Source organism: Micropterus salmoides, unplaced genomic scaffold (assembly GCF_014851395.1).
Source record: "Micropterus salmoides isolate LMB-PRFRI ecotype aquatic unplaced genomic scaffold, ASM1485139v1 Ms_hic_scaffold_1, whole genome shotgun sequence".
NCBI classification, from domain to species: domain Eukaryota; kingdom Metazoa; phylum Chordata; class Actinopteri; order Centrarchiformes; family Centrarchidae; genus Micropterus; species Micropterus salmoides.
The window spans coordinates 43,233,139-43,260,426 of record NW_024040040.1 but is presented as its reverse complement, the minus strand read 5'-3'; the positions used below and the strand labels follow the sequence as shown (position 1 = coordinate 43,260,426).

General features: G+C 38.8%; 1 protein-coding gene and 1 long non-coding RNA gene across 4 annotated transcripts in view; one reads left to right on the top strand and one right to left on the bottom strand.

Moving 5' to 3' along the window:
- Positions 1 to 27,288, top strand: part of LOC119910729 — a 39,843-nt gene that overhangs the window by 2,545 nt on the left and 10,010 nt on the right. The window contains exons 3-8 of one of the 3 annotated variants that reach the window (XR_005445696.1): positions 657 to 714; positions 1,383 to 1,451; positions 14,129 to 14,302; positions 15,272 to 15,344; positions 15,446 to 15,619; positions 25,993 to 26,107. This is a non-coding gene — a long non-coding RNA (uncharacterized LOC119910729). Of the gene's footprint in view, positions 1 to 656; positions 715 to 1,382; positions 1,452 to 14,128; positions 14,303 to 15,271; positions 15,345 to 15,445; positions 15,620 to 19,086; positions 19,814 to 25,992; positions 26,108 to 27,288 lie in introns of those variants that run through there. The other 2 variants (XR_005445698.1, XR_005445695.1) reach the window with 2 other exon arrangements.
- Positions 20,807 to 24,749, bottom strand: en2a (engrailed homeobox 2a). Its single transcript, XM_038729507.1, has 2 exons — positions 23,826 to 24,749; positions 20,807 to 21,973 (listed from the first exon to the last, which is right to left on the bottom strand). The coding sequence occupies exons 1-2, from the start codon at positions 24,310 to 24,312 to the stop codon at positions 21,654 to 21,656; spliced, it is 807 nt and encodes a 268-aa protein (XP_038585435.1). The 5' UTR covers positions 24,313 to 24,749; the 3' UTR covers positions 20,807 to 21,653.

Below are 27,288 nucleotides of genomic sequence, written 5' to 3'. Positions count from 1 at the left end.
GGTTTTTGGAGTAATAACTGAAAAATCAAGTCAGTTAGAAGATAGTTACAGGCTACATTTTGTTATCACTTATTACAGCTTCGTTGTGCTGCAATAATAGCCAGTGAAACTTTTTTTATAAACTCTTTAATATCATTGTGTCTATCATAAAATGTGGTGTGCAAGATGAGCCTCTTATTTTCACATAAACGCAACTTGCCATTTAGTGGAGTGGCTGAAGTACAATGCCACTTAGCTAAAGTGAATAAAATATTTTATATAAACCTCCACATCTTTAAAAAGACAGGTGTTGCACCGAGCAGTCAGATGTGTTTTTAAAAAGTCAAAGCAGCTGTCATATTCATTTCACAGTTCACTTTATCAGTGAGGGACAGTACAATGCAATATTTAAGTTTGTCTTCTAAAAGTGCTTCAAGCTTCACTCTGACATTACAAGTTACTTTCACCCAGGAAGTCTATGATGTTTATCAGTTTGCCATATCAGTGACCAGCCTGGACAGATCTCTTCATTATCATCTACTTAGTGCATACTCGTCTGCTGTCAGACAGTTCCTTTAGTCTCGTCTTGTCATTTTGCTTAATTGTTTTTGAGTGCTTGTTGATTATGTTTTCACTGGAGCGTACAGCCACACTTAAAGCATGCAGTATCTTTGCAGGCCTGTCCCAAACCTGATCCAGTGTCTGACAAAAATGATTGGAATTGCAATTAGAAAGGTAAGAAATGAAAAGCAGAGTTTTAGGATCACGCTTTTATTATTGGTGTAACTTGTTGCAATTTTTAATTGCAGTTCTAAACAGGCATTTTCTGGCTACTCTGCTGAATTATATATCTATATAGATATATGTACAGTTGTTGCATACAGTATAGCAATTTATTCAATGTTGGGGATCCTGTGCTGTTATTTGTAATAGTGACCACAATGCTGAGTAAATGAGTATGTGTGTGCTTCCTGAATGCAGATTATCAATCAAGTGATGAATCACAAAATACTACCTGAAAACAATTCTTATTCCTAATTTATGTGTCTTAAAGTAGATATAATATATTTTTAAGAAAATATCATTACAATCAAGTATAGCTCATACATGTTTTAGAACAATAAAGTACTGTTACCAGTCATTATTTACTTTCAAATTGTTTTATAGCATTTATTAATATATTGTAGCGTTTTGACCCCATATTTAGCTTGAATGTGTTACAAGCCAAATTTCCAATGTTGTAAACACAAAAGTGAAAGCACTTCTTCATTTAATGCTTGCCCTTACTTTTCTTTCAGTTTTCTTTTCTTTTCTCAGTCTGTGCATACTGCATAATGTTTATGTTGACTATTACCAAGCCGCCCGCACAGTTGTTTGATGATTGTTTTCTTTTGTTTTCACAGGAGATCCATGGCGTCTTGCAGCCTTTCATGCCTTCATGTCTTCGACGCTGGAGTGTGTCCGCTCAAATGGTAAGATCTGTGTTGACCTGTTCATTAAAGCACATTTGGGCACGTTAAAAGTTGAGAAAAGCAATTCTAGGAATGTTTTAAGGTGCTGCAGTGAGTGAATGTGATTGCCTGAGGGAAATATCGGTCCGCTGCACAGACCAGTATTTACAGAGGCTGAGTTCTGGCTTGCAATGCCAAGTCTACATGATATGATGCTGAAAAATGGCTAATCAAATTCAGTGCTGTCATTCACTCGTCAGCAGCAATCATTTTTTATTAACACAGATTTGTGATCTCTTCATAAGATAATCATGGATATGGATCTCGTAACTTTCACTTGAGGCTTAGCCGGAAAATGCTGATGCAAGAAGGGCTCTGAATCTTCATCCTGTTTTTCCATTGGCTCATTGTCTCCACCCACAGTGCAGTCACGAGGTCTAACATCATGATGATGTCTTTAGAAAACAGGCTTTCATCTAGGCTCTAATGCTGCCTGAGCTATAATGAAAAGATTTTTTGGGTTATTTCTGTGCACATACAGAGTACAATTTCAGCATGTTTAAAAGCATTATTCTGTACAACAGCAGCACCTGCCATTGTCTGTTGTAAAATGTAAATGGTGGGTTGTTTATCTCACCAGCCTCTGCTACGTAATGACGCAGTTTCCTTTGACATTGGTGTGCCATATTTTAAATCAAGGCCTTCACTGTATTTTAAAGAGTCTCCTGGCAGCCTGCCAAACCATGGATCCAATTGCCTATTCCCTCTTAAAAGCACAACTGCACATCTGTGACCCTTAGCTGGTCTTAGCCATCGATATCTCAAAGCCAGCAGCGTCCATTTTAGGTTCAGGCAGTGGCGAAAGAGATGAACTATAATGTAGCTTGTGGAAAAGGAAATTTGAACTCACAGTGTAAATCCTGTTAGGAAATGGCTCCACTTTTGTGGAGTAAACAAACTTCAGTGGAGCAGATTTGAAAATAATATTGAACAAACAGGTCCATGTGAAAACGACCTCTTTTGAATTACAGTTTATGATTTAAATGTTTACTTTTTCTCAAGTGCAGCGCGATTCAATTTTTATTTGGACAAGCATTTGGATTTTGTCATACAGTTTCACATTTATTTTAATATTTTTTAAAGTATCACAAATGCTTCTGATGGACTATGATTTACTAAAAATGCACATCGATAAAGACTTTAATAAAATGTTAAATTACACTCGTATAATAATGTACTATAAAAACATAATATTAACAGTATAAAGCAAAATAATTTGCATTGAAAATGTGTGCGATGCACAGTTTGTTCTTTTTGTATTTTTCAGTGCAAAAATGATCCAAGCTACAGGTTCATCAAAAACACAAGGTGCTGAGTAAGTCATGCAATATGGTTTAATAAAAATATATTTTCTAAAGAAGAGATTTATTTGATAAGTTTTGATGATTTGATCTTGGAATTTGAAATTTCCCCAGCTGAAAACTGGAAGTGTTATTAGTTCTCACTGTAGTTAATTTGTGTTTTACTGTATTTATAAAACACTGACATCAAAAGAATGTACACATTATATAATAAGCGAGTCAGGCATTATAAAAATGATTTTATAAAAATATTTTTTTCAGTATTTCACCAGAGTAATTAACAACATTAAATTGTTAGTTCGCTATTTTGTCTGATTTGTACCATCATATTAAGCATATTGAAATGATTTCATTTAACAAATATTGCTAAATTATGCACCATGCCATTTTTTTTGTATAAAGCTAACTGTATACATACGTATATTAAAATCTAATTAATGGAATAAAATATTTTACACTTTATGATTATTACGCTTACTGAGAATTAAAGCAATTAAAGCGATATGTAATGCTTTATTATTTGTACGTTATATTGCATTCATTGAAAATTCTTGAAAAAGTCTTGAAAGTGATCTTTATATCTTTATAATAAAGTTGCACAGGATGTAACTGCAAATTTAAGATCCGCCCATTGCAAGATTTATTTAAAAGTACTGTATATTGTGATGTAGAACTGCTATCTTGACTGCTATCTTGAAAGGTTTTGGTGACCTTTACCCTCTTGAATACATGTTTTCGTCCACTGTTAAGACCTCGTGTGAAAGCCAGACTGTGTTCTGATGCCACGTAACACAACAGTGGCTGTCAGTAACATATTAAGCTGGGCCTCTGCCCTGTTGCCATGAAAATAGAGAGAGAAAAGGCACTTTAGGGTTGATGCATGTGTTGTGGTTTCATGAGGGAATGGAGGCAGGTCGGAATTATTTAGATTCTTTATGTTTTTGGATTGTTTTTTGTTTTGCAGTCTCAAGCCTGTTGACTTTTGTAGATGGTACAAAACAAGTGAAGTCTACGTCACCATATTGCAAGTTCCACTAATGCAAGCAGGCAGTATGGGCAATTTGTAGATGTAATCGTGCTCAAACTAAACTATTTCAACTGTTGTTAGAAATCCTGATTATATTATATAGTCATTCGTATCGTTGCTTCAGTTCACTTTTGATAATATGTTCTGTTTTTTTATTTGTTTAGACTAATATTTCTGCCGATCAGCTACAGTTGAGTGTGTCTCTTTTATTACTGTATTCATGATGCCCTAATAATAATAACATGAGCGACTTGTTTATCGGGTGGATTTAGCAAACTATCTTGTTCTCTGCTCAAACACAATTTCTGAGGTATGAAATTGATCTTGGGTTAACAATAAAAAAATTGCCTGGAGATAGCAGACCTTTGTTTATTGTTAACACAACCACAACACTCCACTCACTGACAGAGCAGAGCTTTTGAATTTCAGGTGCAGCCACAACATCATGTCACATGAATATTAGATCCTCATTAGAAGAAGGCTACCTTTCTGAAATTTCACAGTGACTATAATGTTAATGGAAGTTTTTAAACACTTTTTGGGGGCTTTGTGAAAGGTAAGTAAATAACTTGATGTCTTTCTCTTACGGTGTTGTGTGAATATTGTGCCTGCATTTGTTTTCCACTGTTTGTGACCCAGCCAGTCTTCAGATGTGCACATGCAGCATGTCCGTTCCCACTCAGCTGTGTAACATTGATGGCTTCAGCAGTATTTCCTGTTTTAATTTGACTGCAACTCCACCACTGACTTTCAAATGGAGTGTGCTCATCTATAACACCCTCATAAACGTTACAAAGAAGGCTGTAGGCCTGGGTGACCACTGTTTGACTGTAGTGCAGAGCTGCATGCACGCTTACACTGAACAGCAGCCTGAACAAGTACTTACATTCAATGAGAAACTTTTGGCCCGATATGAAGTTCTGCTATTTGACTTAACTCCTAATGTTCACTTAGTTCTCAACACATGCTGCTGGACTGAGGCCTTGCAAAGAGGAGACGTCCAGTCTAAGTTACCATATTCCTGCAAAACAGTTACATATAAGCATTTAACAAAGCAGACCTTGTATTGTTCAGTGTCTATTGTAATCTAATATATGTATGTTTGGACTTTATTGTCAACTAAAAGATTTTTTATGTTGGTTGTCGTTGGTAAGAATAGGTCAGTGTCGGGTCTACCTTGCTCTCAGCCACAGTTTTTATGCAGGCCAGTCCCTGCTCAGCTTTAGTATGGATAGTTAACCATAGAGTACATAGCGTCCTTGTAACCCAATAGTCCCTATATCTAGATTGACCAATACTGGATTTTAGAGCTGGATATTTAAGAGTACAAAAAACATTCTGATAATGATAAATCAGCAGGTATTTGTTGACTTCCTACACATTTTTCTATTATCAAAAGTATGGCACAGTTGAATAATAAAGTTATTGTTCTTACCAGGGTGATTACAAACATCTGTTCAGAGTGAATAGTAATGTAGCAGTGTGTAAATTTCTAGTCCGCTCATCTACGTGTATATCTTTCCAACCCTAAAGATGCTTGAATGAAAGTGTAACATGTTGAATTAACTTATATATTTTTATATACTCAAATTAACTAAATAGTTTAATCTCAGATGTATAAATGATGTTGCAGAGACTACTTTCAATGACGCAACAACCCTGTTTAGCGTCATTGAAGAGGGACAATCTACAGTTGTGGACTTGGTCTTGTGTAAAAGCAAACAACCCAGTATTTATGACATCCATACAAGGGCTTTGTGTGTAAAAGTTATTTCTCTCTGTCATACTCATTTCTTTCTCTTTATGTAATGAATATGTAAAAAAGTACTCAAACATACCACGGCATTAGAATTTCCCCTAGTTCAGGAGCTTTACTGAAAGTTTCCTTCCAAGTTAGACATGTGAGACTTGAGGGTGTGCTTGCATTTTTCCCTAATTGGGGCTTATTTTAACACACCTGGAATACCTACTTTCATTTTGCCATTTGACCTTTTGTGAATTAAGACAGCAAAGGCAGAGTTGGAGCTCGTCAACCCTGCGGTACATCATAGTGAGGGAAGGCTGTGCCATGACTAATTAGTAAATCTCACTCCTCTCAAAGGTGAAAAAAATGATTTCCTTTGCAGGGAGGTTGGGGGTTGATGAGTAAATACCCACCTGCACCAAGTTGCAGTAACCTAATAAGTCTCCCTGGACTTTAAAAGTGAATATTTCATATTTCACTGATCTCTAACAGCTTTTCTGCATGTCTCATATTTGACTCTCCGTAAGCCATCTGAAGATGGGTAAAAGGGAAACAGACTGCAGGGTCTCTTTCCTGTCACACAATGGCGTGGAAAGGTCAGGCCTAATGAAGTCGGGGGTGTGACCCCTAGTATTCAGTGACTTTGCATGGGCCCCCATCCTACCGCTGCAACCATGCCAGCTAATCCCTTTTTGATCCTAATTGATAGGCATTAACATGATCCTTATCCAGGAGCTGTGTTTTGTCTTCCACAGCCCTTCTCTCTGGGTGTCAGTGACACAAAGTGTGAAAGCGTTAAACCAAATGTGAAATTGATATTTTTCATGTTTGTGTGCTTAAAATCTGGCTGTGTTTCTAAACACTCACACAAAAGTGCTCAATGTTCACCGTTTGCCCTTTGAGGCTCTTAAAAGGACTTAGCACATGACCTCTAGAATCCGACTGTGATGTGAATGGTACCAGCCCATTTCCAGTTTGTTTTCCTTTGAGTGCTTTTATCTTCCTCGCTAGGTGATTACTGCCTTTAACTGTTAACTAATTACCCTCTTTAAAATATGTCCACTGACTTTAAGCCAGTGCTCATGTCACTATTGGGGAAACTGCAGACACTGCATTAATTCCAAAGCGCAGGTGTTGTACCAGTTTCCAAGAGCTTTATCTTAGTAAATTCTCTCATCTTCATACTGCAAACCCTGTAATTGAATTAACAATTTATGGAGATTAGCAGTGTTTACTTTTAGTCACTTTTCATTGCTTCTTATAGGTGACCTGTTATTAGTTGTGTTTCATTGTCACAGTTAGAAGTGGTAGTCCTAACTATATGAGACCTCTTTCATGTGGCAACATAGAGTTACATTACTCTCACATCTGTGTTGGCTTTGTTAAAGTTACGCTATAGTTAGCAGTTGCTGTAATCTGCCACTTGGTTGTATGTAAAAAATTTATTTTTACAAAATCTAAAGCTAAAGAGATAAATAATAATTCAGGATATTTAGACATACTTAATAAAACTAACTCCTTTTTTTTTTAACAAAGCAGTTACATGGAAATAGTTTGATTTGTAATGATATGACTGCTGGTCCTATCAGAAATTAAGGACTTCTTCCGATATTGGGATGAATACAGTGAGGTTTTCAGCAGTCTTTGAGTTTTTAATACATGTTAATAAGTGTTTAGTGCAACTTTTACTTTTAAAAACTTTCAAGATTCAGAAGGAAATCACTTATCAATAATATGGTAATGTTGGTCCATGTTCAGTCTTAAAATCATCACTACAGTGAGCGACAGGTCCAATCTCCAATCAGTATTTTACGTTTTAAGTTTTTTTCATTCATTCACACCAAAAATAACAGTGAGTGTCTGACACCCTGCAAAGGATTGCTGATCAATGGATTGTTGTGATCCAAATCCCTGTACTTTCATGGTTATAGCAAGGCAAGTCGGAGATTGTTTATAACAAAAATACAGCATTACTGCAAAGTCCAAAGTCATGATGATTAGTGCTTAGGAAGCATACTATGAGAGAAAGGTAAAAAACAAAACAATTTGTAACCCTTCCAATGCTTTTTTCAACATAGACTGCATGCAAATTAATTGATCCAAAGTACCTTTTACAATAAAATGTTTATTCGACGGGTACATTCCAGTCTTTTCAAGTTAGGTTTGCAATTTTAAAATACATTTGAGTCAGATGTATAAATTATATTGCAGTGACTACTTTCAATGATGCAACAACCCTGTTTAGCTGTAAGAGGTACAATCTACAGTTGTGGACTTGTTCTTGTGTAAACGCAAACAACCCAGTATTTATGACTCCTCTCCTTGCATCCGATATTTTGGTTTAATTCTTCTTATTCGCAATTAGATTTTTCTCTGCTGTTTTGAAATATTTTTATATGCCTGAATGCTGTGGGGCGTGGTCTTTTTAAAATGAGAAGTTGTGTAGGCAAACACTGACTAGATTGCTTCAGTAAATGGTCATGATTCACAGATCAGACCCTTGAACTGCAGCTAAGCCAACGTAACTTTTGGTAAACATAGACCATGTCCATTTCCTCATGAATATATGCTTATTTGAAAAAGCAGCAGTTTTTTAAGCCTTTATATGGACAACCATATGTGTGTGGGCGTTTTTTCTTGTCAGTACTCTCAAACCTGCACAATTAAGAAGCATATCTTGCCATTGTGCTCAGCAGTGTGCAACAGCCCACTTTAGCTGGAAAATGCCAGGTGTCGTGTTGGTTCTTGTTGGTTTCACACAGCGACTCGAGTCCCTCCCTGGAACGCAGTTCTCAAGTCTCCATAGGATTGAGTGTTATTTCCAGCTTGTTTGTTGCACTGAGTAATGAGTACTTTGTAAGGCCTGATGACATCATTTGGAGATTGCTATGGAAAAATAACTAATTATGAAGCTAAGAAACTACAGATTGGGACTTCTCTCGTGTACTTCACTTGACTGGCACCACCTGCCCTCTATATGTCACACTCACTTCACTTATCCCACAGTTGTGAAACCGAGCTGGTGTCTGCCAGTTATGTGCAACCCCCAGCAGACGCATATGCAATGAATCAGTAGTGGGTTGGATTTAATAATGATGTTGTTTATATAGATTTTATTAACCCATGAAGACTTGAAAAATTTGAAGTAGATGATGTTTGAGAGTTTGGTGGAAGAAGAATTCAGCGATAGCAATAGGAAGAAAACCCCTTTCAGTGTTGGTGTGTTATCTTGGACAGTAGGAAAGTTGTGAAAGTCAGAGCATTGGAGAGAAAGTTCTGGAAATACTGTATTTGTTTGTAGGTGCGTAGTAACACATGTGGTTCACTGGACAGTATTTGTCAGATGTTGTGGCTTGACCTGCTGATGGAAGCGCTTTCTTGTTATTCCTGCATTTTGTCTAAATTTTTTTGGGAATAGACATTTAGCAGGGCAGGAACATGGTGTATGATCATATGCAGTACTGTACGAGAAGCTCGCTTCAGTTCTGGCTGTGGTTGTGAATCTCGTTCCTCTGCATTAGTTTTTTTACACACTACCTGTCTGAGAGGCAAAGTAATTCATGAATATAAAACAGTTTTCTGCTCGTAAGACTTCGGTGTAAGATTGTCTGAGTTTATAGAAAAGCAAGTGCTAACATTTATGCCAGGGCTGCACTGGTATAGCAAGTAAATTAAGTGATTTTCTCATAGTGTCATAACATTCAGCTGTTGTTAAGTGGCTGATACCTACAGTGTGTCTCTGACTCCCACACATTTTAAAGCAATATTTAACTTTTGCACAATTTACCAGTAATATGTCGTCTTGCGACATTTTCACCTCAACAAAACTCCACGAACAGTTTGGCTTTAGCCGCCCTGGAATTTTGTATTCTCTTCTGGTATACAGACTTTTTTCTTACTGTTTTTTTTATCAAAAATTGCAAGGCCAACAAGTACTTCTTGAGAAAACAAAGAACAAAGAAAAGCAACATCAGCCACATCATTTTGTTGGGTTTTTTTTTTTAGAGGTTTGACTGTCAATGCTGAAGGGAACCAAAGCAGGTGCAAGTGTGCAGCATCATTACAAAGGACAACCATTATATTTGACAACTGATGTCCAAGCCATGTTTATGCACTTCAGATCCTTGTTTGAATGCAAGTCAATACAGAAAGTCTTCAGCATTATAGAGCAGTTATATGCCTCATCTCTGAAGTTTAGAACTTTTATTTCGTATTGACAAAAAAGTACTCATTTTCCTCTTGAGCTTAATCACAAGAACAGCAGACAGATCCCAGCACCCCACTTGCTTCACTTGTTTGTGTATTCTCTCCCTATTGATTTTATATTAACTCCTTCTCCTAGAAATGACATAAATGAAAAAATCTGATGTAAAATACTTGCAGGATGTTGCTGCATCACAGCAGAGATGAGAAGAGCTTGTTGTCATGTTTGAAGTAGGTCTTTTAAGACATTGAAGTCTACAGTCATTTCCTCTCTTCTCAGGATATAGCTGTCAAAAATCACACCAGTAGACTGTCATTCACATTCATTTTTAAGAATCGACTTATTTATCTGTGCAATTTGACCATTTTCAGCTGCTTGGATGTGCATGTATGTAACCACAGTTCTTTTGCTGATTTGTTTAGTCATTTGCTTCTTTTCATGCAGTTCACTTTTTAAAAAAGTATGGATTAAAAACCGACAGCTGAATCGACGGGGCCTTGGTGTGATTTATAATGAAGAATGAAGCAAGAAAAGCAGGTAGAGAAAAGTTGGGGAATTAGGATCTGCAGAACATGAAAAGTTTGATTCACTGAATAGCCTTGTATACCTTACATAAAAAACGTGTGCTATGTCAGACCTGGGATACTGTATATTTTAACACACAAAGCGAAATTTAAGACAATATTAAAATTACATGAAATTTCAGTAATCAGCTTTACATAATTTCTGTGGAGTTTAAAGCTAATAAGATAAACTATCAAAAATTGTCTTTTGGTGCATGAGTTTTACCTTGGATATGCCCTAGCTCTTCCAATAATATGCATATTTCATGATTCATTAAAGCATCAATTTGTTCTGGCAATACTATTGATTTGGATTTGATAAATCCCATATATCTGCAGTCAAAGTTAGGATGATAGGTCGAAACCTTGGATATGTACATTAATTTAAAAGAGAAATCTGCGTTGTAGCTGTATATATTTACTGTAGTCCTGCTGTGTGTAGGGTTTAAAGAGATAACAGTGAATTGGTTCATACTATTAGTTGTACTATTAGTTCAGAATTTGCTATCATGATTGGTAGATGTAGTGACTCATTGATTTTGAGAATCCTCTGATATCAGCTTTAGGCTTGAAGCACATTATTGCTGTGATTTCTAGCTGTTAGAAAATGTTAAAAAAAATATGTTTCGGGGTAGTTTTGTGCTTGTACACAGTGCTTCTTTCATCGTTACTTGGCATGTGCCAGTAAGGAGCTGAATTTAGATTTTTAGCTTTGTTACGAAATCAGTTTTCATAACAAAGCCGGTAGTCCCATATGGGCCGGCTACTCAATCCAATTTGAGTTCTCAATGCTGCACATTCACCTTTCTCCTGACACAACCATTCAAGATCAAGGGCAGCATCACCTTTGCCACTAATGAGGCTGTTTATTTACTAAATTTCCTTGTGGACTGTGAGAGAAAACCAAGCCGTGCATAGCAGAGCACATAATCAGCATTGGCACAGCAAAGCTCCAGAAAGACCCAAGTTATACATTTTGTGACAGTGTAACACCATGTAGCTCACCTGCGGTACCTGCATGTTAAGCATGTTACCTTTCAGAGATGCTGACGTGAACAGACCACATTATTATAACACGAACAGTGTTGTGCTGGATTTTAAATTGGACATAATCTTCTAATGAAAGAAATAAAGATTTCTGGAGCACTTTTAAGGCTTTTATTTAAAATTTGCTATACATCCAGTTTGATTCATTTGCTACTTTATATTAATTATCAGGTTTTCAAAGATGTCAAGGTGATGGATAACTAACAGTGAGGTGCTCTTTTGATTAACCTTACGCTGGGTTATTACTCTGTATCACTCCGGTAGTTACACTGCACATACAGGAAATGTAAAGAAATAAACACTTCATGAAAATCAATCTCAACTCATCACAATTGCAAACAATGTTACAAATGCTAATAATATTATGTGGAATGCCTGTTAGCATTTTCTGCATTTTTCAGCTATAATAGAGGTCTAGTAACAAGGACTTGGATTTCAGGGAAGTTTTCGAGGCAACATGAGCTACAATTATGCCAAATACCCCGACAACCAAAACAAAATTATTTGATATGCGACAGGAATGGTCAAAAGTCATGATGTCATGTGCAAAACACTGCCCAGTCCACTTTGACAAAGTGGACTGGGCATAACAAACCAATAGGGATATGACAGACATACAGCATGCAGACTGTATGAGTTCGCAAATACTATTGCTACTATTGCTAACTGGCAATCAACCTGATGTGACAAGCCTGTGTAGCAACAGTGCTGATTTTAGTAAATCCTAAAGTAAAAAAAATGTACTTTGTCTTAAATTATTTACCTTGTTCTATTGACTGCGTTGTATTAAAAACTCAGAACTATCTCATATTTTAGTGTTTTTCTTCTCATTTCCATTACAAATCTATCCACGTGGTCCTCTGTGGTACAACATAGATTAGTATAAACTGGTGAAGAGCCTCTGGGCACAGATAGCTTGCAATAATAATGATGTATGTGTGTCACAGTTCTCTATTTGGTGCACAGCAGAATTCCATTTCTGCTCAAATCCATCAGTGATTTGCAGACCTGCTCATCACAGCCCATGTACACTGCTTTATTTGCTGATTTAGATTGGGTTCCAATCTCTGCGTAAATGAAATGTGTGGGGCTTTACTGTATGTTTGCTTATCTGTCCAGCCATCCCATCTATTCAAACAGCGTTCCTTTCATTTAGGCTGTGTGCTGGCTGGGCTTATTTTTTTTCCTGGGACCTTTTCTGTTATTTTGGGACCAGATGGCGAGGGGCACGGAAGCGCCTCTTTTGTCCGGGCGCCCCAGTGAAAAGAGGCTGTCCTCCCTAATGTAATCAGCGGCACCGGAAGGGTCCATTTTGGTCTGTGAAAGAAGACAATCGGGTCTGGACACGTCTAGATTACAGAAACGCAGAGTTCATCTGCCGACCCTTCCCCCTTTGACCAAGGCCCTGGCATGGAGGATCCTCATCTTTGATCAGTGGAGGGTGGAGGTGCTGATCCGACCTCAGAAGGGCCAAAGGCCACCCTCCCTTGCCTTGTTTACCCTGCACTTGGCTGCTGCTGACACCTCCTTCCGGAAAGAGCCAGGGGGTGGTGGGTTGGTTTGGGCATGGGGGGGATACCATGACCTGTCTAGACACCGTTGCTTGTTGCCCTGGTGTTGCCAGGGGGACATAATGAACTTTGACCTCAAATGTAGTTGGTTAGGAGCCACTCTGGTCATTCAAGGAAGATTTTTTTTTCTTTTTAATTTCCAGGGTTGGGGGTGGGGAAATGAGGCGGAGGTATGAAAGTGACCCACATAATACACAGTCTGCTTTGAGGGACCACAAGCATGAATTTGTTGGCAAAACTTCCTTTTTTTAAATGTAATAATTGTGACGTTTTCAGTTAGGTTAGAGGACGTCAGGACAGTTGTGCAAAATAGAGAACAATATTGCGTTTGCCTTTCAACTGTGAAACAACAGTGTTACTTTACTGAGAATGTTATGTTGGTTTGCTTTAGTTCATCTAATCCCACAATGATACTCTTGGATGGAAGATTTTGTTTATTTAATTTGTGGCATATTCTGACACCAAGGAGGTCATGCTGTTTTTGGTTCATGATTGTTTTTTGATTTTGATACATTTTTGGACATTTTATTTCTCATGCGCAGTAAGTAAACTTGATATCTATTTCATCTTGTTAAATATTATATTCAACAGGCAGTTTATAGGTAAAACAAAAATATTCTTACATTGACTCAAGTTATTCTTGTCTACCTGAGCTGTTTTTATGTTGTGCCTTGTTGAGCCAAAGACAACTTTCTACCTTGGATAGACATACAGTAGTTTTGTGTTCTATTTTATTCAGTTTTATCTTTTTGAAAATGTGATTATTTTTTTGTATTTCAATAGATGCTAGTAATGTGCAGCATATGTGCAGCTCTTCCCAACATCCGCATTTCTTTTAATTTGTACTTATACAGAGCTTATATATAAATATTACAAATGTAAGCTCAAGAAAAGGGTAGTGCAATGCAAATCTGAGTTAAAATCCAGTAAAAACCTAAAGAAGACACTAATACGACACACAGTATTCATCTATACAGAGTATGAACCTTAAACACATGCAAATGTCACAGATGAGAGGAGTCAAATTTTCTTATAGAGGTTTTTGCAAATAATTTTTTCTCTTAATTGTTAATTGTCAGAATAACGTGTATGTGTTTATTTTCTAATACAAATGTTTTGCCGTACATAAAGGGAGATGTTGGTATAATTTGTATATATCACATTTTTTGTCCTATACCTAGAGTCCCTGGTTTTGGCCTGAACCACAACATAGCCCAATGTGCGAATTGGCTTTGATGTTGAGACTGTTCCTCAGGAATGAGTGTAGCGATTCCACCATCATGGCCGCCACTACCAACCCCGCCCTCCTGCCTGCCACTCAACAACAGTTAAAATGGCAGCATGCAGCAAAATGAGTGAGTGGGAGAAAGTGGGAGACGCCCACTACTGTGAGATAAGGCACGGTCGAGTGAGCTGTAGCTCGCCTTGCATGCCAACTCAAACTGAGATGATTATTTTTGCTGTATTTGGTCGTCTGAGTACAATGTAGAATCTAAAGAAGTCTAGACAGGTAGATGGGGCTGAAATAAGTGAAGGGTTAACCTCTATTGTCACCGCTTTTTTCAAAATCAGTTGTTCGCAATACTGCTCTACTTCCAGACACAGTTTGCCCAGATGTAGAACAAAATGTTGTTTAAATTCTTCTTTTAAATGACTGAATTTAAAAAAAATAACATTCGTCCATTCATATTAGCGAAACCACGACTACATTATTTTCATAGTAGATATGGAGCCTAAAAGATATATATTTAGCATTTATGCTAAATATATATATATAATATAGGGTTCAGGCCCTTACTACAAGATAATGAGCCATTATTGAACTCTTCACCCAGCTTTGGCAGGCTGCCATTTTATTCTCCAAATTATCGGTTACAGCCTGCCGCAATGGGCACTTGCTGATTTTTACAGAATTTTCTGCTCTGTAGCATCTAAGATGTAAAAACAAGCTATATTATTCATATACTGTGAATGTGTTTTAATAAATCTTAGTTTGAGTTGTCAGCATTGGCCACAGAATCATTTGTATTCTGTAGTGGTGCAGTACAGTATTTCAGTGGCTATATTAATTTAATGTAGAAAGAACAAAGTGCTGTGATCAGTGATCATTGAAACCCTTTGCTCCTAGTCAAACAGCTGTACGCATGTTCTTGTTATGTCATCTAACTAACACCAATTAAAGGATATACACTACACCAACCTAGCACTGTTTTAGTGAGCTAGAGAGCCATTGAAAATGGATCACCGAGCGTAGATGTGTGAATCCAGTCTCAATAAACCATCTGAAATTAAGTATTGCACTCAATCATTTCAAACCTTTGCAGGTCTGGCTGCCACTTCATAACAACTATATTGTAAGGCATTCCACATCCAAACTGCAGTGTGGAGAATTTTGAGGTAAGTGTCCATATCTTCTATTTTTAGGTCTTCCTACTCACACTGAATGACATTTTATTATTGGCTCTTGGTGTGAATATGTTTTTTCCTTCCCTCCACAGTGTAGAGAGCTGGTGGTGGACTAGGAGGAAGATGTCATGCTAAGGATGGGTTTTGGTGATGATGTTGCTGCTATTGATGCAGCATCGAGCTCTCACTTTGTGCCTCTGTCAGCTATGATGCGTAACCACAAAGTGAGTGACAGGCCAGTCCCCGGGGAGAGCAGGGGGCCTGAGGTGAGTCAGATGTATCCTTGACCCTGTCTAGCTGTGTCAGCAAGCAACACAAACTCAGAAACAAAGGCCAGAAATGGCATGACTGTACATTGTACATCTTAATTTAGTAAGAGTAAGAAGAAGAAGAATGTAAGAAAAACAGCCTGTTTCTGTTCAAGAGGTCTGGTTTGCATTGCATAAACTCCCAAAACGTATGAATTATGAAATTATAATGCAGCATAACAAGTGATACCTTTGGTACTGTTGTGTGCATTTGTATTTCCGCCAGAGTGCTGAATGTTCTGCTCTAGGTTTTGTGATATTTTTAAGAAACTTAAACTTGGTACTGATTTTGGCACATATTCAATATTATTTACTTCAGTGCAATACAGAAACAGTATTAAACACCCAAAGCCAGGTTAGACTTTGAAAAAGAAGAGAAGGTATTATCTCTGGAGTTTATTATGAAGGTTTTGTTTTGTTGCGTACCCTTTTTAGCTGAAATTGGGCTTATATTTTAAGTTAGAATGCTTTCAGGGAGTTTCAGGGAGCAGGAAAACTTTATTACCTGCAAAACCTTAAGTAGGATATTTACTGTACATGATACATGGCCAAACAGCATGTCAACCCTAGGTATTAAAATATTTAAATTGTATCCATGCCTGGGTATTGCTTGTTAAAATAAATGGCTAATCAGTGCCTAGTAAAACTTCCAATCCAAATCATTAAGAATTGTTTTGAAGAAATTGTGTATTGCAATATCAGTTTTATTCACACATTATTCCTCTCATTTTTGATTTGCCTTGTTATTAACACTATATAGGAAAGAACATACAGTGTGATTCATTTTACACAAACTATAGTCATATTGTATTATCATTACATTTATTGCTGAAACAATTAGTTGATTAATTGGTTAGTCGGTCAACAGAAAATTCTAAATTCTAGAATTCTATTCTGATAATTGCTAAGTTTAAGTCATTTATCATGCAAAAATGCCAAAATGCTTTACTGGTTCCGCCTTCAAAACTGTGAGGATTTGCTGCATGTCTCTGTTTCATGTCATCATAAATGAAATATATTTGGGGTTTTGACTGTTGGTTGGACACAACAAGTAATTTGAAAATGTGGCCTTGTGCTCTGAAAAATTGTGAAGGGCAGTTTTCGGTATTTTTGATTAATCGACTAATGAAAATAATCATAAGTTGCAGCGCTTGTTTGTTAAGCCAAACATAAAGTTAAAAAATAAACAAAACCTGTTGACTTTTCATGGGTTGAAATTAACCTTTTGTTCAGTGAGAAATATCTGCTTGCATTTGCTAAAAACAACAAATATAAAATAAAGTTGGCTGTCTCAGAGTCTCCACTGTAACAGCATGCAATTTTACCAACACCGTGGTCAATGTCATATCAAATGTAGTGCCCAAAATCATGATTGAGCTGAAACAATTGCAACCTGCGTCATCATCTGAAATGTAACTCGAGCATAATTATAATGAATAAATATTAACTCTTTGATGTTCTCAACTAAAATATTTCCTATAGTGTTCTCTCCGCTAAGTAATCTTTTTGTGACACATCCATGGTTCAGTCACATTATAAACAATTTCATGTATTAATTCCTGCCCCTAAGCAGGAAACATGCACTCATGAAACCAGATATGGTAGCTGCATGGGGAAAAGTACATGGAGATTTGTTTCCCCCCCCCTGAATTTCATCAAGTGAACAAAAAGAATCTTTATTGAAAAGTCTTGCATCTGTTTTCAAGGGTCGCTCAAACACGGTGTGTGAAATGAGAGTTGCCTGGGTGTGACTTCTCCAGAAAGCATCCGCTTGCTATTGTCTGCCTAGTCAACTTCTGCAGGCCCCAGCGCCCTGACTTCCATACATGAGAGATCAAGGGTTACCAAGGTGCTTTTGAGAAGGGAGGGCTCAATGTGAGAGGGGACAAACCAGTCCACAAAATACTCATTTCCTTTGCATGTTAGTTGCCCTAGTGGGGATTCAGACGGGGTCACTGACACTGGGGTTGGGGTTCTTTTTTGCCCCTCGTTGTTCTTAATGAAAACTGTTGCTTGCCTTTTCAGTGGCTTGCGACTGTTATCTGCATCCTGTACAGTATGTGGCTTGATAATATGCTGAGTTTGCCCAAAAGAAAGTTTGTTCAGACGCCGGCTGTTTATCCGGTGCCAGACAGAGGCACCTCATGTGAAAAAAGGTAAAAGTAATTCTGTCCACCTCTCATTCTTGCCGAAAAGTTCAGTCACTGAGCCACGGCATTAACTTGTATTCTAACAAGATTAAAATATATTCGTCCTGGGGATTAGCATAGTTAGGTGTCCTTTTGCCTCTTTTTTCCCTGCACTGGTGCGGTGACAGTGGGCTTTGATCTGTGTTGCGAGGCAAGAGTCCTGGCTTGGACCTATCCATTCGAGTGCCAAGTGTGAAATTGGCCTGATGTCATCCCCATTCTTCACCTTTTACATCTTTCACCACTTTAATTATGTTTCCGCCACAAAGCCCAGGCACCTCTGAGCAGATTCCACTCTGGCCGTAGGAAGCATTTAGAAACTGTGGGTAAATGACACAGTAGGGGAGGGGGAGGATGGTAGGAGAGGTCATAGCAGGATGGGGCCCTTTTGTGTTTAGAGGTAGACATTGATACTTTCCTGATATATCTTGTGCTCACTTCCATCTTTACAGAGAACTTTCTGAAATTGTCAGCAGTATACTCCAGAAGGTCAATTTTCTTCCAGGCATTTCACAATTTCTGTATCCTGTTCTAGAAGAGATGTTACCCAGATTACTGATGCTTCATACTGTCATATATTGTGTTTTCACAGCAATGCAACACTTTTCTATTGGGTAAAGCAGGTAGAGGCCCAAACAAGGACCACTTCTGGCCACTTGACCATCAGAATCTCACTTCTTGAGATGAGACAAATTATTCTCAGATAAAAGCTTTTGTTCCAGGAGAATGTGCCCATGCGGCCTTACAGCTTCTGCTATTGTTCATGCATTGGTGTCCCTATCTGAACTTCAGGGAGCTTCCCTGCCTGTGAAAATTTTGATGAAGGTTCCTATTGATGCGCTGAATGAAGGACCAAAACAACAGGGGTATGTGCGCATGTGAGGAGGAACAGAAATGAATGAAGCGTGTGGGGATGTGTGTGTATGTGCCAGGCAAGAATAAAATAAAAACCAAGTGATAGCAAGGTAGGGGTGTGCATTTGTGTGTGTGTGTGTGTGTGTGTGTGTTTGTGTGCGTGTGTGTGTGTGAGGGAGAAAGGGAGTATGAGTAGTGAGTGAGAAAGCTGTGTGTGGAGAATGGGTTACTGAGGGGCGGGAGGAGGGAAACCAGCCACCTGCAGCCATGACAGGCTTTGACCTTCATTGCTCTCTCTCTCTCTTTCTCTCACCCCCTTCCTCCCTCCTTCCCTCTCTCTCTCTCCCTCTCGTTTCGACTCCCATTTCTGCCTTGTGATAGAAGCACAGGCTCTTTTCAGAGGCGGCGAGGAAGACTGACCGTCGTGGAGACAGTGCTGGGAGCAGCCCTATCTGCTCTAATGCTAGTCACTGGCCGTTAGACATGGCGTTCAAAGACTAGCGGTGCAAGTATGGAAATGCAGATAAGGCATTGTTGAGGAAACATGCCTGGGAATTGTTCAAGGCTTTCCCTTGCATAATGTTTGGATGCTTTTGCAAATGTTTTAATCTCAAACCCCATGAATTTGATCCTCCATGAATGTGATACTGAACCGCCCATAGAATGAGTGGGTGTTTGCATGGAAAGGATTGTCATGCTATGCAAATGAATAATGTTTGTGATAACATTTGTGAATATTTGACACCTGGCAACATTTATTTAAAACTAGTATTGTATGTGTTTCTCTGTTCTAGACAATTTAAGCTAGTAATGCATTTGTTTATTCTACATTTTAATGCCTGTAGAAGCTCAGCATTGATTGAAGGTCACATTTGCTGCTTCAGTCACGCCTCAGTTATTTTTTGTGTGTTTTTATGGAAATATATGAATTCTTTGCTTCACATGGAGATGCTAGAAACTTGTTTGTGTATAATCTTCAAGGTTTATTTGCTCTTCTTTTGCAGTTTTCAGGAGGCAGTTAATTACACAATTAATACATGATACAAATTATGTACATTTATACCAAAGAATACTTCCAACATAAAATAAAAAATAGCATTGTATTCTACAACTCTGTGTTGTAATTTTATTTAAACATGTTCATATATAGATAGATATACGCTGATGAGTAAATTCATAATGTCGTACCAGCAGTTTTCATAAAGGCATTCAACTTGAATAGTCTGCATTTGAAGTAATACTGCTTCTCTGATTCGGCACAGTTCTGTTTCATAAAAAGTTCACACTTGAACTTTTAAGGCAAAGTGTGTTTCTGTTTGGTGGATTTCAATTCACACACACTTTTTGCAACAAAACAACAAAACACTTTGAAAGGCAAAAAGTCCACAATTTGGTATGGATACAGTCTAAAACTTATGCTCGGTCATACTTCTGTCGATAAAGACCAAAGTGTATAAACACAGTTATTTGCCCAAGTACAACAAATTGCAGCTTTCATGCAAAGGCCCCATAAACTATTTTTCATTCACAAAGAAAGAAAACAAAAAGAAGTTATTGCAAGATAAACAAGCAGTGTAAACACCTCAGATATCTACTCTAAAGCAACACTGGTCATTGGATAGATTTTTTTCTCAATATAATCTATATAAATACACATATGAAGTCCTTTCAACAACGATAACAGATTTCCAACATTTGTAATACAGTCACTGACGGATTTGCCTTCTTTTATGATATATGGATATGTAATAAAACTGTATATAGAGAAAGATTTAACAAGAACATCCAATAACCTGCATGTATAGGCTATACTCAAAGAGAGCGCAAAATGGTTGTCATCATTGTCTTTATGCAACAGAGTTGTTTATGTGACTTTATAGGCAGCATCATAGCCTTCAATTCATTTAGCTACAAAAAATGATTTATATTGCTATTTAAAAACTATAATAGCTGCACTGATGCATTGGTATAAAGAAGGGAATACGCACATAATAGTTGTTTAAAGGCTATGAGACGACCACATACATATAAGCAAAGCCTAACTTAGCATCTTAGTTAAGTGGCGTGTTAGAAAAAAAATCGCTACCTCTCTCAGTCATAATAAACTGTTAACTGTGAATTTATTTATTTTTTAAAAAACGTATCAAAATTCATTGTCTGCCCAATTAGGTCTGCAGCTGACACTCAAAAACACCTTCCTCTTTCCATTTTACATCAAACACAACCAAGGAAACCAACAAGCATGGAAATAAAATCGTGTTAGCATTTATTTAAATTCACAGTAGCCTGGATGCAGCAGAAAAATATTCTTTGGACTTCAGTTCACTTCACTGACAGATCGAAACGTCAAGTGCCAGTTAGTTTAAATGTAAAATGATGACAATCATGGGTAGCAGTAGGCCTATATAAAAATGAAGGGTGTAAGCATTTGTACCTCCTCTGGGGGGTGGGGGGGCGGGGACGACAAACGTTGAAAACATACCTTTTTACAACATCTTTTATAGACGTGATATTGCAGAAATATCTCTCTATTTTTTTTAAACAATTTATGCTGGTATACTCTGCACACTGGCCCTTTATTCGATGAAATTATTGCATTGTAGGCTTGGCAAAACCTCCCATATCGAAAAATCACTATAATATTCCTATAGGAACATATAGAGACCTATGGTGACATTAAATATTCCTGTAGGGACTCTTAGCAGTCGATTAGCCTTAGTGTAGAATTTTTTTGTATGTCCTGTGGTGTCCTGGACCCTTGGTATAGCCTATCTGTAGTGGTTCAGCATCGAGTATAGTGATAGTAATAGAACTTTGTGGTATTTGTATCTGCTGTGGTATCATTAAATATTCCTGTAGGTAGAGTTTTGTGATATCTCTATAAAAATCTATCATAGGATTACTATAGGTTCTTTTTCGTTAGGAGGTTTCTGTGACTTCTCTGGAAATCAATCGCTGTCTGATTTTTCGTCTTTCGACGAGATGGTGGCGTGATTGTATAGTCCCTGTGCCATCAGGTGCAGGGCCAGACTGTTTTTAGCGCCGGTGGCCTTCTTGATTTTGGCCCTCTTGTTCTGAAACCAGATCTTGATCTGGGACTCGTTCAGGCCCAGCTCCTGCGCCAGGTTCTGCCGCCTCTGCTCGGTCAGATACCGATTTGTCTGAAACTCCGATTTTAGTCTTTGCAGCTGTTCTGCTGTGAAGGCCGTCCGTGGTCGCTTGTCCTCTTTGCTGGTCGATTTCTTCTTTGGTTTGCGAGATCTTGGCCCTGTAGTGTGGGTGATATGGGGGGGGGGGGGGGGTCACAGACACAAACAGTGGTTTATTAGCATCAAAACAAACTTTTCACACAGATGGGTAGGCCTACACTTTTACATGGACGATAATCCGGCAAACTGCGTTCTAAGCAATTTCATTAATGAAACAATATGTTAGTTTTTAAATTAAACCCACCAATAACTAGTATAATATTCTACTAGGCTACTTTACATTTAGGAGTGAGCCTAGACATTTATCAAGGTGCGTAAGGAAAGTATTTGCCTATATGTAGATTTGTAAACTTCAAAATAGAGAAATAGAGAAATAGGTAAACAAATGGCTATAAATGTCTCTGTTGTCATTAGGCTACTGTGTCTTTAGAAGCTTTTTAGCATACAACAAATCACAAAAATAAGTTCTTTTGATTCCCTAAAGCACTTTTGGCAAGCTTTAATAAAACGAGGAGGGTTGATTGTAAAATGTTGACACGTCCACTGAAGAAAACAACCAAGCAGCAAAATCTCCCCTCCCTCCCCGTTTCTATCCCTCTTCCTCTCTAGCACACAAACACACTAGCGCGTGCACACACACCGACTCTGTCTGTAGTAATAAGGAATTATTAACCAAGAGGACAACAGTGGAAAAACATCAATGGGACATCGGAGCCACTGTTTTGCAGGTGAGCTGAATTACAGTTCGGACTCAGACTCATTTCAGAGCAGCTACTTTGCCTTTTAGTTTTTGTGGGTCACTTGAAAAGCTCCTCAGTGGGAAAACGTGAATAGAATTTGAGCAACACACATTAGATAGGCTACACATTTTCCATTTGGATAGAGGCCTGTTTGGTGGTGAATTGGACTAAATGCTTGGTTCCCACCTCCAAACAGTGGAAAACATTAATGAAACGACATAATACAGGCCGAACCTGATGAATCAGCGTGCGTGTGTGTGTGTGCGTGCCTATATAAAAACTGAAACTCTACAACTCGTAGTAGTCGCCTACGCCACTCCATACAGCGTTACATAACGCATGAGAATAAGTTGTACCACTTTTGATGGATGACAAATACACATACTAACCTCACAGCAGGCAGATAAGTTGTAGCCTGTGTTTTCTTTTAAATAAAGATAAGAAATAATAATACCAAAAAAGTCACTGTTGGCCAGCATACACACGAGCTGAGGGAGCGTTAATTGTGAAAACATATTTAATTCATCCCAAACACAACTTGCCTATCGCTTCTAAGGACCAAAGCAGCTTTGACAAGAGCACCAAATATTATTTTGCAGACCTGCTGCTCTGGAGGACATGCAGCCTGTCAGCGCGCTTCTGTTTAGTACATGTAGGACCCCAGTATTATCATATTCATAACCCGAGGAAATTTGCAAGAGGACTGCCTAAACTGGAACATTTTAGTCAAGAAAGAAACTGTGCGTAAAAGCTCAAAAAATGGCCGTTTTTATGTGTTAAATGTATTTTGGTGAGTTGTTAAAATAGAAAGATTTATGACAAGATTTACTGTTAAAAACAATATTTTTTCTTCGTCGTTTGCGTTTTAAAATGGGCCTCCTCTCACCGAAAAGCCATATTTTTATTTCATTTTAATGTTTTAATCTTTTTTTCTACATTGCACGTGTTGTCTATGTATTTTACCGCGGGATTTGCGTTTAGCGTTAAATAATATTTCAAAAAAATCTATGTGGATTTATATTTAGTAAATTCTCAGTTTGCTACACAGGGCAGTTCGCTGTAGGCTTCTCTACTCGGGAGAAGTCGGTCAAGGCATCCGGGGTCAGTGTTACGGGGTATTTCAGGTTACCGAGAATACGGTAGAGTAAAACGCATGCACGGTGCCACCAACCTGAAGAAGGCCTGTCCGAGTATCTGGTGCAGTACACCCAGGCTGGCCACAGCATGGGCTGACTCTGGGCTGGGTTTGAGCTGGCTTGGGAACTGTCTGAGTCTGAGCTTAGGCACTGGTCTCCGTTCTCCCCGCGGGATTTCAGGGGCTCATCGGCGGCTATAGTGGGCTTCTTGGTCCCCGTAACCGTGTGCGGGGTGGAGGTCCCCTCCGCCGGCACCGTGCTTCCCACCGGCTCGCTCTGAGGGGCGGCAGGGCTGTTGTGGCTCTCCCGCGACGCGAGGCTACTCTCTTCGCGGTTTGCGCCCCCGTCCTTTTTCCGGCCGAAATCCGGCCGCAAGATGTTGTCGATGAAGAAATTGGTGACCCGGTGAGGGATCTGAAGGTTTCCCGGCGCCTGTAAGAGAGGGAGGATGGCTCTGTTTGATTCATCCCCCGACTCCTGCCGCTCCACCACGTCTCTGTTGCCGTGATCATTTTCTTCCATACTGATTCACTTTCCCCGCTTTACTCTCTTTAACCCCTTTATCGCTCTCTCTGCTGCAATGAAATTCAGAACTTATGGGGAATTAAATTTAAAAAAAAAACTGCACGCGTAAAATAAATAAAAAAATAAAACTCAGATTCTAGTGAGTGCCTTGGACACCATGCAAAGCCTTGCGATAGTGTCCTCTGAGAAAAGCATACTTTTTGATATATATTCCCTCAATCTTGGGTTACAACTGATATCGTAGAGCTAAAACGTGCCATTTGCGCACCATCCAATTTATTGTTATCCGATTTCAGTGTGCTCAGTAATGCCTACGCCTAAACTAAACTAAGGGTAAATAAAGAGCCTCCTAAACTGATGCTCTAATACTCTCACTCTGGAGTTTTGTTCTTATTTTCAATACGAGCCCCCCGAGTGACGTTTTCCCACCGTCCTCCCAGACACGTGCCTTGGACCAATAGGATGGCAGAAACCAGGCCACGTGATGCAGACTCCGGAGCAGTCCACAAACGCCCATCCTCGCCTTAGTAAAGGGAAAGAGTCCTGGACTGATGGAGGAGAAGCCTAATTTAAATCCAGTGCATGCTCCTAGATACTCCCAATAATTCATCTGTGTTTATGAACCTGTAACTTCATTTTTTTTGGTGGGGGGGTATTCAGGTTTCAAAGGACAACATGATGCACATTACATTGTTTGTGTTCATTAAAACAATGGGAGGTTGAAGCATCGGCTGTCAAAAGTGGGTTGTGGGGACCCCCGGGGTTCCTTGCTTGCAGGGCAGGCAGGGATTCCCAAAAAAATGACGAATAGTACGTTTTTACTTCATATTAATGTGCTATAACATATCTGAGGAGTAAAAGCTCCATTCTCGACACTTTTGGATAGTATCAGTCCAATTCAGTTTAAATGAAAAACAATAACAACTAAATATCTGCTCAAATGTAAGCAAATGAGACACAGCCCTAACAAAAAAGGCCTATTGTGGGTGTATTTGGGGATCCGTGACATGAAAATCTATGAGGCAACATGTGTTGAAATAATATCTGTAAATACCCTTTTAGACAACACTGAAAACACTTATTATCTGTTGAACATAGCTCACAATATGTCTGCATTGAAGGTAATTCTAACACCTGTACGGTCAGTTGGAGTCAGAGTAACTTAAAGTCAGTTTGTCCTGGCCAAGGTTAAATGCGAGGAACTGAATTGCTGCATGTCTATATGCTCACATTTTGATCCGAGGGTGGAGTAACGGTATTTTCTTGAAAATTGAATAACATCTCAAAACATTTAAACTCTTTTTAACCCATATGGCACATTGTGGGTCCAGCTTGGAAATTAACCACTCTGTTTTTCTGAATGGTCCAATGTGACATATTGCTTCCTGTTGCCTCAAAACTGGCAAGAACGTGCATCAAAACTGAAACGTGACAGGCAAAGAGACTTCCCTGTCTGACCCCAAACGGGCAGAGATGTGTGTTAAGTATTTTTGATGTTCTCATGTTCGCCTGTCGTGACGCTGCGGTGGACCAAGAACTGGGTCCATATCCCTTTAAAAGAAATCAGTGATGCAAACAAACTGTTTTGTGCACGGTGCTCAGGGTACCGAGTCGCGCCAAAGACAAAACTTTCAGTAACTTTGCTGACCACCACTAAGTTTGTACTTCTCCTTCCAGGACGGCACCGGGCTTGAGGGACTGCTCGGCCGGCTCTCTGGCGTTTGAGCCGAGGGCTGCGCGTAAAATAAAAGGGCATCGAGGAGGAGCAGAGGAGCAGCAGGACTGAGACTGAGTGAGGAGCCTTTGAACAATTCACTTAGAAAGTCAGTCAGCTGCTTTGTTTTCATTATTACAAGCAGGCATTGTCTGTTCCTCTAGTTTTTTTTGGGAGTGCGAGTAACTTCCAAATTTCTAAAATGAACACAAGACCTATACTTTGTTGAATAGTGTGATTATTTGTGCCTCACAGGCCGGTCAGTCGTTATGATATGATTGATTATTCACATGTATGTGAGCTGTGGTGATTAAAATAGGTTCTTTTTTGGATGCAACAATAACCTGCTGCACAACATTGTTGTTTTAATTTGTATCTGTGACATGTTAAGCCCTGTAATTTAAGCTTGAGTCTAAGCCAGGTGGAAAACATCCTATCCTTGACTTTCCACTTGTTAAATACAGGCTTTGTGCAAACTGCAAAGCAATTATAGTGAAGTCTTATTACCGAAAATATTTGTTTGGGGTTAATCTGGGGTTTGCGTTCAAACGCCTATTGACATGTCATGCACACAGATTCACAAAACACCACATCCCTTGCTTTAAGATGATCTTTCAATAGCCTTTTTCAATTAAAAGTGAATTCTCATTTTCTGGTATTGCTGCATTGCAACAACAAACAACAACAACAAAAATCTTATCTCAAAATCTACCTCAACACCCTCATGCTCCTATCTCACAGGTCCCCATCACAAAAGGGCCAAATCCAAGTCCTCACGTCGGCGACTGAAGTGAAAGTTCGGAGTGAAAGATGTAATTAGACAGGCCACTCTCATGCTGCGATTGTTTCTCACTTGTGATGGGAAGCGCAGATTAATGTTGAGCGCTAAATAAGCGGCAGACAATGGAGGCACAGACAGGCCGCTACCGCCTGGGCTTGGCCTCTAACCTCACAGCAAAACAGGGATGTCTGAAGGAAATGACACCATTTCAGGCTCTGAATTATAATCAGAGCGTGTGTGCACTGCAAAAAAATACACATATTTACACGCCAAACAGTCTGATTGTAAGCCATAGAGACTTGGTTTTCTTTCAAAAGTGACATATGTGGCACTTCACTTGTTTCCATTTTGAAGCGCGTTTTAAGACAAAACAAATTGAGACTGGATTGATGGCAGCGGGTCGAGAGTAATGATTTTTACGCACAGAAATTTCTCGAAATAGGTGAAACACCATGTGGGCAGGAGTCATCTCACTCTG